Raw genomic sequence first — 19413 nt, 5'->3', positions numbered from 1 at the left:
TTACTTTCTTTATAAAACTAATGGTAGTAATTAGAAATGTAGACTGGCCAAACCTTTTTGTTTGTTTGTTTCGTTTTGTTTATTTAGGTTTTCAAGTAAGGATATAGTGTGAAAATCCACCAATAATTCATCTTGAGTCATGGGAAAGAACATAGTCTTTGCGTGTACCAACCTCTGATTTCATGGTTCTCTGTTATCTTTTGGAAATGTAGAGAAACCTAAAACAAAACAAAAAACCTAAAATAGAACAGGTTGAGCGCTTGTAATCCAAAAATTTGAAATCCAAAATGCTTCAAAATTCAAAATTCTTTGAGCAGTGGTGTGACACCAAGTGAGTGAGGTGGCTGAGGTAGTAACACCTTTGTTTTCTGAGGATTTGGTGTACTCAAATTTTACTTCATGTATAAAATTATTTAAAATACTGTGTAAACTATCTTCAAGCCATGTGTATGAAGTATATGAGACATACATGAATTTCTTATTTAGACTTAAAGTCCGTTCAGGGGCAGGGAACCTTGGCCTCAAGACCACATGTGGCCCACTAGTTAGTTCCTCAAGTGCATTCTCTTGACTGAACCCAAACTACGCAGACCAAATCCCTTTATTAAAAGGATTTGCTTTGTAAATTTTGGATTCAGTGAAAATATATATACTATATATCATATCCTTTTGTGTATGCAAGTTAGTATTCTAAAATCCAGAAAAATCTGAAGACCAAAATACTTCTGGTTCCAAACATTTCAGATAAGGGATACTTAACCTCTACTATTTTTTCGGCAAATTTTTATTGATTATCTAATATATGCCTGGTACTGTTGTAGAGGCTTGTTATACACTGAGTGAATAATTGGAGGTTTTTGAACTCCTCTGTGAAAGATTCAAAAATGCCTAAGCAAGATTTATTCTTATTATTAAGTATTCATACTCTTAGTGGAGAACAGCTATGTACGTGGTGTCAGTTTTTACTTTTTGATTGGTGCTTCTAAGCTCCTTTGGAGTGAAGTACAATACTTAAAAATTTTGATCTCATATTGTTTAGGTTATCTCATTTATATGATCGCTTTGTGGCAATTATGTACAAAACGCTTTTAAAGGGAATGCTCCAGTCCAGGCTCTGTTTAATAATTAGAATATGAATCAAAATAAAGTTTTTTGAATATCAGTCCAACAGGGAACAATAAAGTCACATAGATTGTATTATTGTATCTTGTTCAGTTGTTTGACATGAATTTCATCCATTTTATTTGGACAACTAACTGTTTATAATGAAAATTTTTGTTTTAATTGGTAGGTAGTACTTAAGCAAATTCTTAATTCCTTGAAAGTAAGATGAAAGGTGAGCAAGGCAAATTAGAATTTGAGCTTTTGTCAGATTGATTATCTCTTAATTGATGGTTCAGAATTTAATTTGCACACTACTTTAAACTGCACATGAACTTTATGGCCACCCTGCACTTTTTTCACATTCGATGTATCTTATCTGTCAATTTATATGCCAGAATTTAAATTTAACAGAAACAGTGGTAAATAGCTTTGCTTCTAAATAAGGAAATCTTGTTTACATCCCTTGCCTCAATGTAGAATGAACAAGCTAATGGAACTAGCAAATCTTCAGCCGAAAAGACCAAAAACAGTAAAGCAACGCCATGTGAGAAAAAAGCGGAAGATAAAGGATATGCTGATCACACCTTCGTCTGCTTCCCACAGGTAATTGTATTCTGAGTTAGGAAGTGAAGGTTGTCTGTGTGCCTTGTTCACTTGCTTCACTCATGTCATTTCTCTGTTTGGCTTTTGTTTCCTCTCCGTCTGCTTGGTTCACCTTTAGCGTCTAATTTGCCAAATTTACAAGTATTCATAATTCTGTCACAGTTGGTCAGCATTCAATACTAAAAACTACCCTGGTCTCAGAATTTATTTAATTTTACCATCCTGTTTTTTATATCCCACTCACTGCCTTTCTTTCATTTTTGCTTCTTTTATTTCTCCCTGTCTCTTTCTCTTCCCCTCTCCCTCCTCACCCTCCCTTCTCACCTTCTTCTGTAGGTGCCATACATTTCTGTCCATGCTTGCCTGTGCTAAATTTATATTTCTTGTTAATCTCATCATTTTCATGGTTTCACTTGTTGCAGCTAACTAATACCAAATTTCTGTTTCTAAATTTAATCTCTGTTTTGAGATCTAAAGTCTTTATTTCCACTTTCCTTTATACAAATTCAGAACATCTTAAAGGCACTTAAGATATTGTTGAAAATAAAACTCATTTACTTTCCTTTTCCTATTGCTTTCTTCTTTCTTCTCCTGCATTCACAGTTTAGATAATAGAATCATCAGTGGGTTTGTATAAAATAATTTCGTTTCTCCCAACTCCATTACCTGATACCAAAAATTTTTCAAATTAAAAGTACTCACCAAATAAAAATTCACATATCTTAACTTGGCACACAGGACCCCACTAGAGTACCTTTACACATTTATTGAATGTGTGCTAAATTTCTGTCTGAAATACTGTGTATGGTTTGCATCATGCTTCTTAAGCTTAATGCTACATGTATCTTTTCAAACAGTGAGTTAATATTCTTACAGACAGTAAACCATTGCAGTAGCAATGATAATACATAACATAAGAAAAAGATAAAATCTATAAACTGAATGGTCATGAGAAAAGAGAGGTTATAGCCAGTTGAGAAATCTGGAAAGTTTTCTAGAGAGAATAGACATTTGAGCTGGTCCTTGAAAGATGAGAGGCAAAAATTAGTCAGGGAAAGGATATCCTATATGAGGGAAAAGTAAAAGGGAAGTTTCCAGAGATGAGAAAACTTGTTGAATAGGAATAAAAATGGTGAAAGGGAAAGCTAAATAGATGTGGAGAAATTTGCTTTAAATTTTAGGTTAGGAACTTTGAATTTATTGACAAAGCCATTGAAGTGCTATTGATACTTAAAAAATTAAGACTTCCTTTGAACTCATGTCATACGACTCCACACTGAATAAATAACACCTACTTAGTATTTCATTGAATCGAGTGACCCCTAGGGAGGCCAACACCAATGAACCCTCCCCAGGCATGGAGAGACAAGGGTGTGGTCCCTCTGAAAGATCTTCACAGGCCTTTATTTAAGTCAGACATGAGAAAATACAGCACAGGTGAAAGCTTCAAAGAGAAGGTAAAGGTTACTAAACGAGGAGTTTATCTTTAGTTGCATGATTGAACTCTTAAACATTCTGTTTACTGTACTTCTGTCTTGTCTTATTCTTACCACTGCTAAGTATGACTTGGGGCTGGGAGTATGTGTGTCTGGTAAGTATTGTTTTCAGTAGTCAGGGCCAGCAGTGATCCTTGGCTTTTGCCCAGATCCCTCTGTCTCTAGTGCCTGGGACTTTTAACCCTATGTTCTGTCCTACACTCTCATGATAAACTGCCTAGAGATAAGATTGGGGATGAGGGTTAGGGCCATAGCTATACAAGAATGTTAGTAGATATAAACTAACTTTCCACTGTATTTTTGATATTTTGTCATAGTCTAGAAGCTGCCAGTGAAGTGATATTTGTTAATGTATGTTTCATTTGAAGTGTATTGCTCTTTTTTCTTTGAATCTCTAGCAGTGCTGAGTAATAGAAATTATAATGTGAGCCACATTAAATTTTCTAATAGTCACATTAAAGCAGTGAAAAGAAACAGGTATAATTAATGTTGATAATTTAACTCATTATATCCAAAATATTATTTTAGCATGTAATCAAATATAAAAAGTTACAGAGATAGTTTGTTTTCATACAGTGTTAATTACGTCAGATGCATGTGTTATTTATATACATAACATACTTAACATACTAAGTGCTCATTAGCCATATGTGGCTAGTGGCTACTCCATTAGATATCACAATAGTGCACTTAAAAAGCTTACATTAAACATAGAATGAACTATTTATACACATTTATAAATACCTCAAGTTTTAGAATTAATAGTCATCAAGTCCTTTCTCTGTCATTTATAGTGTGACTTTATGCAAATTAATATCCTTTAACCACAGTAGTTTTAGTATTTAACTTAGGAATTTAGTAATACCTATATTTGAGCATTAGTAAAGCTTTGTTGGGGTATTCATGTAATAACTACTGTACAGAGCATGCTTTTTCAGTGTTAGCTTTTTAAATTTAAAGTAAATTTGAAGTAATATTTTACTCAGGATTTTATCTGCAATTGCAAACTAACACTGTGATTGTTTTTAAATAGCAATTTACATCCAGTGCTGTTACCTTCGGATGTATTTGACCAACCGCAACCTGTAGGTAATAAAAAAATTGAATTCCATATATCTACTGACATGCCAGCTGCATTTAAGAAGGATTTAGAAAAGGAACAAAATTGTGAGGCAAAAAATGGTAAGGATATTCTAGTTCTTTCATATGCTGAAATCACCTCTTTGTGTTTAGATTTCTGTGTTTTCATATAATGTTCTTAGTAGTTGTCAATGTTTAAAATATGCTTTTAGCTATTCCTCAATATCATGGACTAATTCCATTTTCGGGTTTTTTATACAACTAAAATTGATGCTAAATGGCAAGATTTTCACTGTTACCTTTTGCTGGTAGTGATTTTTAGAGTGAAATTTGGTGGTTTTTTGCTAGTGTTTACAATTAGAATGCAGTAAAGTTTCTTGTAGTGACTTAATTTTTCATTGCTTGTTTAATGTGATGGTGTGTGTATATGGTATATAAATGTATGTACATATATAAGTATGTATATAATCATCCTATTGTTATAAAACAACCTATCTTGTATGTTATATATTTCGTGTAAATATCCCAGACACATGGAAGATTGTTTGCTAAAATACTGTTGTTAAGTTAAAAATAATACTGATTTTACATATTTCTTTTCCTTATTTTAGTCATTAATTTAACATTATAGTGTTCTTTTGTTCTTTAAATCTTTGCAATTTCAGAAATAATACAAGTTTATAGGAATATAATCAAAACAGAAGCATATAAAGTAAACTTTTAAAAAAGTTAACCTACTCTCTTCTGTCCCACAACTTAGAGATAAATACTGTTAGTAATTTGGTATAAATATGTATGTGTGTATGTCCTTCCAGGCCTTATCCTGTACATGTGTAAACATATTTTTGTCTTTTCGATCACTTACTCAATGATGATTCATTGACAGTTTTTTGTTTGTTTGTTTGTTTGGTAATGGCTCTACAGACAAGTTAGGTATGGTCTCGTCTTTTTCAGAGGTTATAGTCCAGTGAGGGTAGTTAACTCTTAGAACATAAAAACATGTACTTTATTTATTTATTTTTTATAGAGACAGAGTCTCACATTATTGCCCTGTGGCATCACAGTTCACGGCAACCTCCAAATCCTGGGCTTAGGTATTTCCCTGCCTCAGCCTCCTGAGTAGCTGCGTCCACCACAAAGTATTTTTTTTGTTGCAGTTTGGCCCGGCTAGGTTTGAACCCCCCACCCTTGGTATATGGGGCCAGTGCCCACTCCTCACTGAGCCACAGGCACCACCCAAAACATATACTTTATTTTTTTATAGCTTCATAATAATCCATCATATAGTTATATCAGTCTTTATTTAATCATGCTTTTATTTATAGAAATTGAGGTTGTTTCCATTCCTTTACTATGACAGAAAATACTAGAATATATATCTTTATATATAATCTTCAAGTACATGTGTGAATGTATGATAGAATTCTACTAAGTACTGCAAATGTAGTGAATGAAAAACTATAACTAGTTTTAATTCCTGTCTCAGGTGGTTAATGAGAATACATTTCCTTTTCATATAGCTCCTTTTTTACTTGTTTCAATAATTCCGTTTTTCTTTTTGTAAGTTTTTCTTTTTATCTCATGGCCAGTCATGCCTTTACATTCTGTTTTTGATTCCTTTAGGCTACAGGAATTCTGTTTGTACAAAAGATATTTTAGATTTTTTTATGTTTTAAGGAGCCGTCCATAATCCTAATTTGAATTTTTTAATTGAATAAATAATTTTTTAAGTACTTGCTTTTCTTCACTACTTAAAGGGTCAAGATAAGGATTTCAAGAGGGTTGTTAATGGGTTTTTTGTTTTAGTGTTCCCAAATGGAAATGCCATTTTCTGTTGTTTATTCCAGTGTAATATGCTTATCTTAATCTTTTAAGATTAAGTTCTTCAGATGGCTGAAGGTTGTGTCACAGTATTCTGAAAAATACTTTGAAATCTTCATAATGTATGAATAATCTTGGGAAAACACATCCCATTGTCAGAATGCCTTAATTATATAATTTGCTTAATTGAAAATTATTTTTGTCACACAGCTATTAATACTTCAGAGTGGGTAGGTTAAACAAAATATCTGTGGTTGCCCCCAAAGCATGCACACTCTCCACCCACCCAACATTGTCATCAGGTGCCTCTCTGGTGCCGCAGACTGAACGTGTTGAAACTGGGATCATTTTCTTCCACATTTCAGACCCTCTACATAGCACCACAAAGCAACCATTTGGCTGTTCACTGTTGTCTGTGGCTGTCCTTATGCTATGGTAGCAGAGTTGAAGTCATGACAGAAACCATATGACCTGTAAAGCCTAAAAATACTGTGTGTACCTTGATAGAAAAAGTTTGCGTATGCCAGTTCCTAGAGCATTGAGAAACACCAAAGCATTGTAGTCCCTAAAAATAGCTGATAAAATCAAAAATGGAGGGAAACCCCCCAAAAGCTATTTTGAAGAGGGAGAGATTTTTAATAGCTAATGTTAATGTTGAATTTAGATTTGCCTGCCACAGAAGTTGATGCACCCAGTGTAGGGTTTGGAAAAATCTTTCCCAAACCTAACTTGAACATCACAGAGGAGATTAAAGAAGACTCTGATGACATGCCATCAGAATGCATTTCTAGAAGAGAGTTGGAGAAGGGCAGAATTTCTAGAGAAGGTAAGGCCATGAAAGAAGCAAAGTATATATTGTGTTTCACACTGTAGAAACAAAATAAATTCCTTAATACCTTCATATCATTTACCTTAATTTTAGGCACATAGTTAAAACTTCTCTGCAGATAATGTTTTTAATCACCTCTTTTGTTTTTTAAAACACTTCATAGGGTAGAATGTTTCTTTCCATATGTTTCCAGTCCATATTTGGGAAAAATATTTTATTTTTATTTCATAAACTTTTATATGGCATTTAAGATAGTGTATGTGTGCCACAAGTTTGCAGTTAAATATTCCAAATATAGCGGATAAACTGTCACAAATACTGTGTCTGAGATGCATACAAAGTATGTAAAAAAAAAACCCCAAAAACTTGATGATTAAACATCTGTGTTTTGGGATTTTATATAAAATAACATGACAGTTTTTTACTTAAAGAATTATCACTATTTTAGTATATTTTACAAAAATACAGGTTTTTAGATTGATATGTAACACAAAATTTTCCCTACTAAAATAGGAAGTAAGCTTCCCAGTAATAATTTGACCCAGAATATCTAGTTGTCAAGAACAAATTACTGACATTAATAGGAGAAGCTATCAAGGGGTTTGCAGGACACTGTTTCTGTGAATTACCTGATTATTGTGTTGAAGTACTTCATACTTAAACATTTGAATGAAGAGGTGACTGTTGGTTTGAGAAATTCACTTTAAGCAAAGTAATTATACAAATGATTAATGACAGATAGGCATTAATATTTTTAATAAAGCAATTCATCTCAAAAGACCATTAATAGGAGGTATTTTTATTGGACAGTTTTAAGTTATTTTGGGTGCTTGAAATTTGTGAAAGAAAAGTTAGAATTTTTTATATAATCAATTTGGATTTTTCCTTGCTTATTTTTTATTTCTTTGCTTTTTTTGTTGTTGTTGTTGAGACAAAGTCCCACCCTATGCCCTGAGCAGAGTGCAGTGGCGTCCTAGCTCAGACTTGGGCTGTGGGCATCCCCCTGCCTCAGCCTCTGGGAACCACTGGAATTACAGGTGCTGGCTGTCACCTTTGCTGTGGCACCCGGTTGGGCTTTTCCATTTTTTTGAGTCAGGGTCTCACTGTTGCTCAGGAGAGTCTCAAAGCAATTCTCTCTCCTTAGCCTCCCCCAGTGCTGTGATTACAGGCATGAGCCACTGCCCCCGGCATCAATTCAGATTTTTAATGAGTATTTTTTATCCATTTGAAATATTGTTACTAATTTCCATGGTTTTAAATTAACATTTTCATAAGGCTTATGTTGTCTACTTAACAGTTATTTTTGAATGTTAATATACTTTTTTATTTGTAAAATTTGGTGAAAACATTTTAATTTATTATCTTTTGTTTTGTTTTTAAATAAGAAATGGAAACACTTTCAGTTTTCAGAAGTTATGAACCTGGTGAACCAAACTGTAGAATTTATGTAAAGAATTTAGCTAAACATGTTCAAGAAAAGGTAAGTTGAAATTTATAAGATGATTTTTTTTTCTGTATGTAAATGAAAACAATTTGAGGATTTTATGGCTGGGTGATGTGTTAATGTCTGTGTGAAGCCTCTTTTAAGAGTATTTCTTTTTTTTTTTTTTTTAACTCTTTAGGTCATGCCATATTATTTAATATTTTCAGGTTAATTTTTTTATTAAAATAATTTCATAGCTTGGTTTCTCTGGCAGTAAACACTAGGAGTTTGAGTTATGTATTCATTTCCTTGGGCCACCATAACTAAGCATTGACACCACAAGTTGAGCAGCTTGAACAATAAGAGACACATTGCCTCACAGTTCTGAAGGCTAACTCTAAAATCAAAGGTGGCAAGGTTGGTTCCTTCTGAGGGCTGTGAGGGAACTATATGCTACTCTCACAGCTTCTACAGATGTGCTGGCAGTGTTTGGTGTTCTTGGCGTGGTGGCAACATCACCCAAATTTCTGCCTTCATCTTCATAAAGTATTCTCCCTGTGTGCATGTCTACATCCAAATTTCCCTTTTCAATAAGGCCACCAGTCAATACTGTATTAAAGCCACAGTGTGACCTCAATTTTGTTTTTGTTTTTTTGTTATTTGGGGTTTTTTTACATTTATTTCCTGTCCTTTTCTTGTTGAAATTCTAGGACCTTAAATATATTTTTGGAAGGTATGTTGACTTTTCTTCAGAAACACAACGGATCATGTAAGTGACAATGAAAGTCTCAAATTATGTTTTGTTTTTATCTGTTAAGAATTTACCCCTTTTGTAATCCCGACATTTTTAGTTCAGTGATAAAAATGACATGAAGTTGATGTATACTATTGCATGAACAGTTGATCTTTTAGATGTCTAGAACAAGGAGTTGACAAACTTGTTCTGTAAAGGGGCAGATAATAAAAATTTAATATTTTTATTTTATTGCAGACTGTACTGTGTCTGTTGGCAACTACTCAGTTTTATAGTTGTAGTGTGAAAACATCTATAAATAATACCTAAACGAATATTCATGGCTCTGTTCTAATAAAACTCTTTACAGAAATAGGTCTTGTGATAATTTTTCTTTTTCTTTTTTTTTTTTTTTTTGAGACAGTCTCACTGTATCCCCCTCCGTGGAGCGCTCTGTTGTCGCAGCTCACAGCAACCTCAAACTCTTTTGGGCTTAAATGATTCTCCTGCCTCAGCCTCCCAAGTAACTGGGACTACGGGTGCCTGCCACAACACCTGGCTTTTTTTTGGCTGTAGTTGTCATTGCTACTTGGCAGGCCCAGGCTAGGCTTGAACCCACCACCTTCAGTGTATGTGGCTGGCACCCTAGCTGCTTGAGCTTCAGGCACTGAGCCAGATCTTGTGATAATTTCCTTGTTCCAATTCCCCTTCTAGAGCAGTAGTTCTCAGACTTTACATCTCAACTTTTAAACATTAACTCAAGAGCTTGGTAAAACTGGTTTTCTAGGTTTTATTAGCAGGGACCATGAATTTGTGTTTCTAAAAAGCTCTTGGATGATGCTGAAGCACTTGGCCCAAAGACTGTACTTTGAAAACTGTTGTTTAATGATTCATCCAGGGACATATAGCAGTGATGCAAAATTTGTTACCTTCTTACTTTGGCAGTAAATTCTCACTTTTTAATTAGAGTGCGTGAATACAGGCTCCCATTTTTGTAAAAGCAAAAAAGAGGGTGTGATTAGTGTTTGAAGTTACAGTTTCATTTTTTTTAATTCCATACTTGTTAATTCAGAGTGAGAAAGATTTCTTGTTACATAAATTAAGAAAAAGAAGTAGTAGAAAAGGTAAGAGACGTACCTTGAGTGGAGCTAAAATAGAGAAGTGACTCTTAACTAGTTAATTTGGTTTTAATTATTAAGTGAAACCAGGAATTTTAAAATCTTATCTGGCCTCTATATCTTTTTAGATAGGTATGCACAGAACTATGTATTAAAATTCTCTATTTATATTCATTAGTACCAGATATCTCTTCTTATCAGCATATACTAAAGTTTTTTTTTCCAGCCATGTAAAATACTGAGTCTTTCTCTTTGTTGTCAACTTTGAGTCATGAGAAAAGGAAGAAATATTTGTATGTGCATATGCATATATAAATACATATTTGTGTGTGTATATGTATGTATATACGTATGCACATTCTTTAAATTTCTAGTAGTACCTATAGTTATAATTCCAGGGGAAAAATAATTCTGTAGACATCAAATGACAAGTTTTTCTCCATGAAACGAGTCATGTGATTATATAAAACCATTTCACTACATTTTTAAGTGATAACCTTTTTTATGTTTTATATTGTTTGGCTGGTCCACATAGGCTAAAAACTAAGCAATATTTCAGTTGTAAATTACAGTCTGTTTTCTAAATAGCTTTTGAATGTAATTTTCTCCCAGAAATTTTGAAAAAGGAAATACCCAGTGGAATAATGGATCACTATATCAGGCATAAAAGAATTTAGTTTGTGTTTCTATCTGACTAGTTTAGACTTCAGCTATGTGCTTTGAAGAGTTGGTTAGTCTCTGTAGGAATCACTTGTAAGATGATTATTTTGACTAGGTGATCAGTAAGGTTCCTTTCTCCTATGAAATTCTATAATTCTTATAATATAATGAATTCCATAATTGCTTATAATTGCTAATAGCCCTTCTATTCTTGGTTGTATAATTGGTTTTTGTTACTTGAGCAGATAGTAACAGTGTGACAGCAAGAAACTTTTAAAAGTTAGAGATATTAAATAAAAAAATAAGCTTTTATAATTACTGGTAGCATAATTTTAAATCACATAAATGCATTTATGATAGTTGAAAAGTAGACATAAGTGCATTTTCAAACTCATATTACTTATTTGTTGAATCAGTTTTAGAATAATACAAAATATAATTTTAGAGAGTTTACAGTTATTTTTATTTTAAAATAGTAAAATTTTAAACTGTTCAACACATTTTCATTCATTTATCAAAATTGACATTTTTTGAACCAAAACCACTCTTTCTTTCTTGACTTGTAGGTTTGATATACGATTAATGAAAGAAGGTCGCATGAAAGGACAAGCTTTCATTGGACTTCCCAATGAAAAAGCTGCGGCAAAAGCCTTAAAGGAAGCAAATGGATATGTTCTCTTTGGAAAACCCATGGTGGTTGTATCCTTTAAATCAGTCGGTTATACTTTATGGGAGAATATAACTGAAACTAATTTTTACTATCCTTTAGAAATTTCAACATTTGGCATTTTGGCTTAACATAGTTACCCATGCCTTAATTGAGTCAGATGACAGGTAGTTTAGATTTTTATTGGAAGATGAAGGAACTTCAGTTGAGCATGAGGTTGTTACATTTCAACCCAGTTTAAACTTTTCATTTGTGCAGCTCAAAACTATGTATTCATGCTAAGCTTAAGAAACTGCAGTATACAAAAATCCTTTTGGAATCAGTAAAGAACTCATTGTGGTTTTATTACTTTATTGTAATTCATATTTTTACTTGAGAATTTTAATAACCAGGATAAATCTTTGAGTAACCATTTTGCTTTTAGCAGTTAAGGCATTTTGTAAACTACACATCAGTGAGATAGGTAAAGAAGCAGGTGTAAAAGAAAGATGACTGTAAAGAAATGAGTAATTTTTTATTGCCCTTCTATATCATGAACACGTAGGAGGCATTGAAGGTAAATTAAAAATCTTTACTCCTACCCTACATTACAAAGGTTTTAATAATTTAGAAATGATTACTTTGATGTTCATGAAGGAAACCTTAATTTAAAATATTAGCAATTTGCTCGATCTGCCAGACCAAAGCAAGATTCTAAAGAAGGAAAAAGAAAGTGTTAAAAATCAAGAAAGGTAAGTGAGGATAAAACTTTATAAATTATAAAGACAAGACTATTTCTTGAGATAAAATAAAGGAAGATAAAATCCTGATAGAGTAGTAATTCAGGTATTGCTTAAGGTTTTTTAAGGAAATCTGTGTAATTTCCATTAAACTTAAAATTATGACTACATAATAGAAATAATTTATATGTAAAAATTAAATTTGGAGAATGAATTTTATAAGAGGATTATGTCTATTACTCTTTACTTTTTTAGCTTAGAATAAACCAGTGGTTCTTAAACTTTAACATAGATAATAATCACTTGGAGAGCTTCATAAAACAATTTTGCTAAGCTCCTCTCCTGAAGAATTTCTGAGACAACAGGTCTGAGATGGGGGCCTCAGTGACCAACAGTTCCATTTTTTTCCTGCCTGAGAGTTTCCCAAGATACTAGATTTTCTCTGCTGACGTGGAAAAGTGTCTAGCCAGGCAAAACAAGTTGGTCACCCTTGGTGACACTTGAGACTTTGCATAACTAATGACTGTCTCAGGGAATTGCTGAGGTATATGGTCTGGGGACCAGCTATACTTTGAAAATTCCTGAGGTAAACACTTAAAGCTAAATTTTCTAACTTAAAATTCTACAATGCTAAATATATAAATTATTAACACACTCTACAAAAACATATGAGGTAACTCTTTTGTCTTTGAAACAAGTAATGTTAATGAATACTTACATAATTTAATAATTAAAATTGTAGAATTAAAGATTAGTATTTTAAAACTGGTGTTACTTTAAGAAATGAGTGAAAATATATTGTTTAAATCTTTCTCTTTTTGTAAATTGGAAGGACATGAAAAATTGGTCAAAATTGCTGGTGTCTTAAAGAAATCATAAGAGAAAATTTTGCTTAATGTTTAGTCCTCACTTAGATGCTTGAATATTTGAATTTTGTTGTATTATACTTGGGTAGTCAGACATCTTTACAAGTATCTTAGAGGAAAAGTTAAATAATTTCAGTTTATGTTTAAAAAATCATTTATTTATAAAGCTAAAGCTGAAAAATAAGAGAAAATTCAAACTGCATTCTGCTGTTCTTCTTTAGAAGCATTCCTGCGTAAATACCGCTGTAACACTGTCATGCAAAGTGTATCCTTTCTTGTTGTATCCTTTTGGGGGCAGTGTTTTTTTTTTCCTTCCCCTAGAAATGTTTGTCCCTACTCCACTATTGATCCAGATTGAGCAATATTTTTATACTTTATTCAGATGAAATATTTCTAAAATTATTTTGTGTAGATTGAACAAATCTTTTATGTGTTTTTTACAGTTGTTGATTTTTTTATGCTGTCCTTTAGCTTATATAAAATCTCCAGGGAAAGTTAGTGAATCAGGTCAACTTATTTGAAGAATGTATGCATTTGCTTTAACTCAGAGTGTGGTCTTGTTTCTTCTATTTTGTGTATTTACTACACTGAATTCAGTAACATGCTTTTTGTGTTATGGTCTGTCTGGTTTAGGTACCATTTTATATACTACGTGGTTGTATTTGATTGGCTAAAGGAATTTTGTTCTTTTAAAAAGTCCTTATAATTAAATTAAAGGAAAATTAAAATAATAGGATTTCTCTGTAAATTCTAAGTAAGAATAGCAGACCTCACATCTGAGGTCTTATCATTGAAATGTCCTTTGACATAGATAAGAAGTAGAAGAGGTAGAGGTATCTCTGTTCTTTTTCTAAACAATCAAATAAGAAAGAATAAGAAAAGAATAACAGACTCAGAGTAGCACATTAAGTGAAAAGAAACAATCCTGGTAGGTAATAAGAACAGGCTAGCCAGACTGGTTGACCAGAATTTCATCCAGAAGAGTGGTTCTCAATCTTGGCTTCACACTAAAATGACCTAGAAACTTAAAAACGATGTCTGATTCTCTTCGTTAGAACCTTACTTACTTGGTTAAGAGTGTAGCATGGATGCTGGAAACCTTTTAGTGTGATTTTAATGTTCAACAAATATTAAGAACACCAAAGAAGGTTTTTATGCATAGAGAGATCCCTAGACTGTATTTTAGAAATAATATATCAAAATTTCTGACAATGAGATGCAGGAATCTAATTTGAAAGTGTTTTCCATAGTAATTTCTAAGGACTGATCCAATTCGCATAGTACTTTGAATAAAATGGTCAGGTACCTAATACCAACCTAGCTATTTAAATTCATAAGTAGGAAAATAAAGGTTTGGAACGTCTATAATTCTTTGTGAAAACTGTTACTACCATGGAAACAACGTAACATTCTGTTAATAATCACTACCACCCTAAAAATACAAAAGGCTACAGATACTGAAATTGCAAGCGTTATTTTTTCCATAGGCACAGTTAAAATTTTTTTTTAATGATAGCAGGTTGTGTTATAAGCTGTTCATTTAGGTAATTGAATTTAGTTAACTGACATGATTCACTAATTTTCTGTATATCAGTATTTTAGTTATTTTTAAACTAATGACCTGTTTTGTGATTATGATTATTTTTAATGGACTTTTATGGTGTTTTAGGTTCCTTTTGAATCTGAGCTTTCAAGTGCTTTCCAACTTTGAGGGGAAGAATTTGACCACTTGGACTATGGAACTGTGCGTAACAGCTTTATGAGTGTATTTAAAAGATAAATCTATGTGCATTTAAATCAGTTTTTTTTAAGCATATGGCCTGTACTCTAATGATTTTCTGCAAATATAATAAATTATTTTCTGTTCAATAAAGTGTTTGAAATTTTTCTTTATGTTTTCACACATCTAGGAAAATGTAACCCATTAATTAAAATTTTTATTAAAATAATTTTATAATACTATACATTTTCTTTTATAATTGCAGATATTATCCTTTTATTCTAACCTGAATACCAGTGTGCTTACTTTTTTTATAATATCTTATTCTTATAATTATGTTAGGTTTGTCTGTCTTTGAGCTTTGTTGAGGTTTTTGGTAGATTATTTATCCCCATATAGGAATTTGTATCCTTGCCCTAATTTTATCTTTCATTTTTGTACTCCTTAATCTGTCATTTGTCAGAACATCATTCAAAAGTAAAATTATTTCCCACATGATACTCTTGTTTCCCTAGGGAAATGAGTTACAGTGTATGTAAGTAGAAAAAATTCAGTATTTTTTATGATTTGTTTTTATTGACACTTTCCTGCTATATTAACAGGTTCTCCATAGAGTCACGGCCTAAAGACTCAAATCTTCAGTGAAAATGCTGTTATGAATCATAACTTAATTCACTTTTACTTAGAATACTGTGAAGTAGGAAGACTAAGAACAATACAGGTTAGGAATTAGAAGTGTAGAGACATGTACCGTGGAACAAGCCAGTGTTTAGGTATCAAGTAGGTAAGCAACCACTGACGAAACTGAGAACGGTTAGCCAGAAACTGAATGAAGAAAGTATCTCAAGCAGGAATGTGTAATCAAATAGTAATACAGATGTTAGCTCTGTTGATGAAGCAGGTAAGATGAATTCTTAAGATTAAGCATTGAATTAAGTAACATTCGTTACCTTGACCTTGACAAACTGGATGGATGGCATGATTTAGAGAAGGTATACTAGAGAAAAACACAAATTTACTATAATAAGAATTAAAGACAATTCTTGCTTTCAAGGGGACATGAGAAATGTATTGTTCTTGGAGGGTGATGTAGTATCAAGTTTGTTTCTTTTTAAAGATTGACGAGAGAGCAGGTTCGTATGCTAATAGGATTGATCCAACGAGGAAAAGGACAGTGCAGGAAAGAGAGGGATACTGTTGGAGCCATAAAAATAAGCACACAGGTAGCTCATTGGTTATAGAAGGATAAAGGATAGATTATGTAGGTCTAGATGTTTATAATAGGCTAGACAGCAGGAGAATGTCAAAGTCTTGTTCTATTTTCTCAGTGAAATAGGAAGCAAGATCATGAAAAGGGAGGAAGTCATGGAGGATTGAGGAAAGAAAGGAGATGAATAAAACAGAACTAGAGAAGTAGGAGTGTAAACATACCCTTGGAAGGGATGCTAGGTAGTTTGTAAGTACAACTTATACTTGTAGGCTGAGGTTGATAGTTTAAGTGAGATCAGTCCCTGTGGTTTTGTGGGTTTTTTTTTTTTTTCCAAATTCAGCATGGATGCCGTCTCTTAAGTAGGCACAGAGTTGAATTTAACCAAAATTGAGATTTCCCTAGGTGAATATAAGAAAGTCAAAAGGAGGGCCATGGAGAGCAGTCTAGGTAGGAGTGAAGGGAGAGAGGAGAGAAGGCTGAGACAATGGAAAATGGTGCGCTCAATTGCAGGTTGCAGGGTAGTTGAAAATGTCCTGAAGTTCTTTATTTAAGGGAGGAACTAGAAATTTGGGAGGTTGAAATACGAGTCAGGTGACTGAAATTGGGACTATTAGAGAGTACAGTACTTAATTAATGCTTGTAAGTTTTAGGATGTGGAGATGGAAGTAGGATAGAGGCAAAGTGATGGGAGGAGATGAATTCAAGAAATTGAGAACCTCTAGGGCAGTGGTTCTCAACCTTCCTAATGCTGCGACCCTTTAATACAATTCCTGTGGGTCGAGACCCACAGGTTGAGAACCACTGCTCTAGGGTATTGAAAGGATTATCAGAGTGGGTTTTTCAGTCTCAAAAAGAACTATGCTAAGTGCTTATAATAATTATTTTATCTTTACCACCTTATAAGAAAACTTCCCTTTGATGCAAAGTTTGTTAATGTGTCAACTGTAAAATTTTCCATCCCGTTTAATTTCTTTTGCTAATACATATAAGAAATGGTGCCCTCAGGAGGACAAGCCAATAGAGAGTCCTATCCTCAGTCCATGTGTCAGATACCTAGGAGGTCCAACTGATAGGTCTTAGGAGAGAGTTCTTAGCCCAAGTACATAAGCTACTATGTATTCTACCCTGACATTTTCTGAAAACAAACAAACTGTAATAGAGATAACATTCACATAGAAGGTAGAAAATCTTAAGAAAAATCACCAGGCATTGAAAAAGAATCAGGAACGAGACCCTGTACTGAACAAATGAAGATTTATCATAATGAGGGAAAAGGTAGAGATAAAATAAGACTTTAGAGCATCTGTGATTAATATACAAAGACTTGAAGCAGTTTCATCCATTAAAGTGTTAATTAGAAAAGGGGTATTTGACTCTGCAAGAAGAAATTTTAATATTTTTTAATTATAAAATAGCACTTAACATAGTATTTGTATATTAGGATGTTTGAATATCCAGAAGTTCAAGAAGACAACCTACATAATTCTATGAGATTTTTCAGAGCTTTGGGAAAGATACACAAAATTCCATTATATATTGTTTATGGAAGCATAAGAAAAACATGCATGGAAATGATCATACTAACATTGGAAGATGTTAACTGTCTTGCTATGGAAGGGAAGGATGGAGGGGAAGAAGACTGAAGTTGGGTGAAAAGCACTGTGTATATTGTATTTTTCTTTAAAAAGGATATAACTCAATTTTTCCCCACATAATCACGCCAATGAAAATATGACGGTTTTTATTTCTGATCTCATACTTAGACACTGAGTGTACTTTGGTTCACAAAAACTGGTGCTCATCCCTGAAAATACAGTTGAAGTCCTGTTGAATTTGGGAGTGTCCCTATGATTTGCTTTGACAGGGAAATATAATTTTGTGGACTCCTGGATTATTAAAATGTGTCAAAAGTTTATCATAGGACAAAGGGTCTGATAAAAAGATTCCTCTTGTTGATCTGAGTTGAACATGAGAAATAAACTTATTTTGTAAACCACTGAAATTTTTTTTTTTTGTTACTGTAGCATAATCTGTTCTATCCTGGTTGATACAGCTACTAAGTTTCCCTAAATTCTTTAATTACCATAAGACTTTTCCTTTTCCCTTGGGATATAGAAAGTCAAGCGATGAATAAATTATACAGTCAGAGAATGTAAACAGTAAAAGACTATTGAGATAAATTAGTTCAGTAGTCTCCACACCTTAGATTCTAAGTAGTCAGTACAATTTCCAAAAAAAAAAAAAATTGCATAAAATACATTTCAATATAGTATGTACCTATTGAAAGTGATTTCCCAAAGATTAATTTTTCAATTTATTTTTTATGGATAATTTATTTTTATTTACTTTTTAAGCCAAGTATAGAAGAATGTTTACTGAGGAAGATAAAGGTACACTTGGTTGGTATGCTGCCTATAATGGAGAGTACAGTAATTACAGTACCCCGGTGGTTATGAGCTGGAGCTGGAACGTCAGATTCAAACTACTCCACATTGAAGTTCTGGCTGCAGTCACCTGTGTGACCACCACCAGGTTAATGAATCTTTTTAAGTCTCATCTTTTTCATCTATAAAGTTGGGAAAATCTTTGTGCAAAATGAAATATACACGAACCAACAATGATATAGCAACGGTGGTTATTAAGTACATACTCCATATTTGTCATATTTTAGTCTTTGTAAACATTAAATCATTGTATCCATAAATCATGGTAAAAATAAATTACATTCATCCTTTAGAATTTGACTTGCGAATAAAGAAAGTAAACATATTGATTGCCTAAACCAAAGGGAAACGTCTTGGGAAATGCCTGTGGTGGGTAGTTGAAGATATCTGGAAAATAGGGAGACCTAATGTACTTTCCCTCCATGGCTCAGGAACTATTTCTAAACTAAACTAAAGAAACAATGTAACCTTCATTGTAGTTTGAACCACATTTCTTAGTAAATACAATGAGGAGCAACTTAAGGCATAGAACCATTTGGGAATCATTGTTTCTCCACTTCCTCTGGTATTTTTGTTTTATATACTTTGAATTGTGCCGATAACTTGAGCTAGCTATGAGTAATTATGAAAGCTAAAAGAAGTATTTCTGAAAAATGGAATGTAAAAGCCTGTGAGTACCTTTATATGAGTTCAACAAGTTGTGTATCTGCATATTTGTGTCCAATTATTTGTTAAATAGTCCAGAAATAGCAAAGAAAAATAGTAAAGGTATACTCTGGAGAATCACTTTCAATACAGGCATACCAATTGGAGGGTTGTTCCGATACCATTACAATCACTGAATCATCCTCATTGGCCTATAATATGGACTACAAGAATTATTGAATATCACTGGTTATGAGGGTAAGCTTTAGCTTTAA

At 32.9% G+C, this 19413-nt stretch overlaps 2 protein-coding genes across 4 annotated transcripts in view; both read left to right on the top strand.

Annotated features, from left to right (window-relative positions):
• Window positions 1-14992, top strand: part of RNPC3 (RNA binding region (RNP1, RRM) containing 3) — a 24209-nt gene extending 9217 nt beyond the window's left edge. The window contains exons 8-15 of one of the 2 annotated variants that reach the window (XM_003784096.1): window positions 1582-1707; window positions 4237-4385; window positions 6769-6930; window positions 8319-8413; window positions 9067-9125; window positions 11434-11566; window positions 12194-12265; window positions 14789-14992. In XM_003784096.1, the coding sequence (XP_003784144.1) occupies window positions 1582-1707; window positions 4237-4385; window positions 6769-6930; window positions 8319-8413; window positions 9067-9125; window positions 11434-11566; window positions 12194-12253 (784 nt within the window). In that variant the 3' untranslated portion in view covers window positions 12254-12265; window positions 14789-14992. Of the gene's footprint in view, window positions 1-1581; window positions 1708-4236; window positions 4386-6768; window positions 6931-8318; window positions 8414-9066; window positions 9126-11433; window positions 11567-12193; window positions 12266-13340; window positions 13808-14788 lie in introns of those variants that run through there. The other variant, XM_012801685.2, reaches the window with a different exon arrangement.
• Window positions 14813-19413, top strand: part of LOC100956033 (pancreatic alpha-amylase) — a 21442-nt gene continuing 16841 nt past the window's right edge. The window contains exon 1 of one of the 2 annotated variants that reach the window (XM_003784097.2): window positions 14813-14863. The gene's annotated coding sequence lies outside the window, so the exon portion shown is untranslated. Of the gene's footprint in view, window positions 14864-18474; window positions 18582-19413 lie in introns of those variants that run through there. The other variant, XM_023509923.1, reaches the window with a different exon arrangement.

This window comes from Otolemur garnettii, unplaced genomic scaffold, assembly GCF_000181295.1.
Source record: "Otolemur garnettii isolate 467f Iridium unplaced genomic scaffold, OtoGar3 scaffold00010, whole genome shotgun sequence".
Lineage (NCBI taxonomy): Eukaryota > Metazoa > Chordata > Mammalia > Primates > Galagidae > Otolemur > Otolemur garnettii.
The sequence above is the reverse complement of the archived record's forward strand: the minus strand, read 5'-3'. Positions and strand labels throughout refer to the sequence as shown.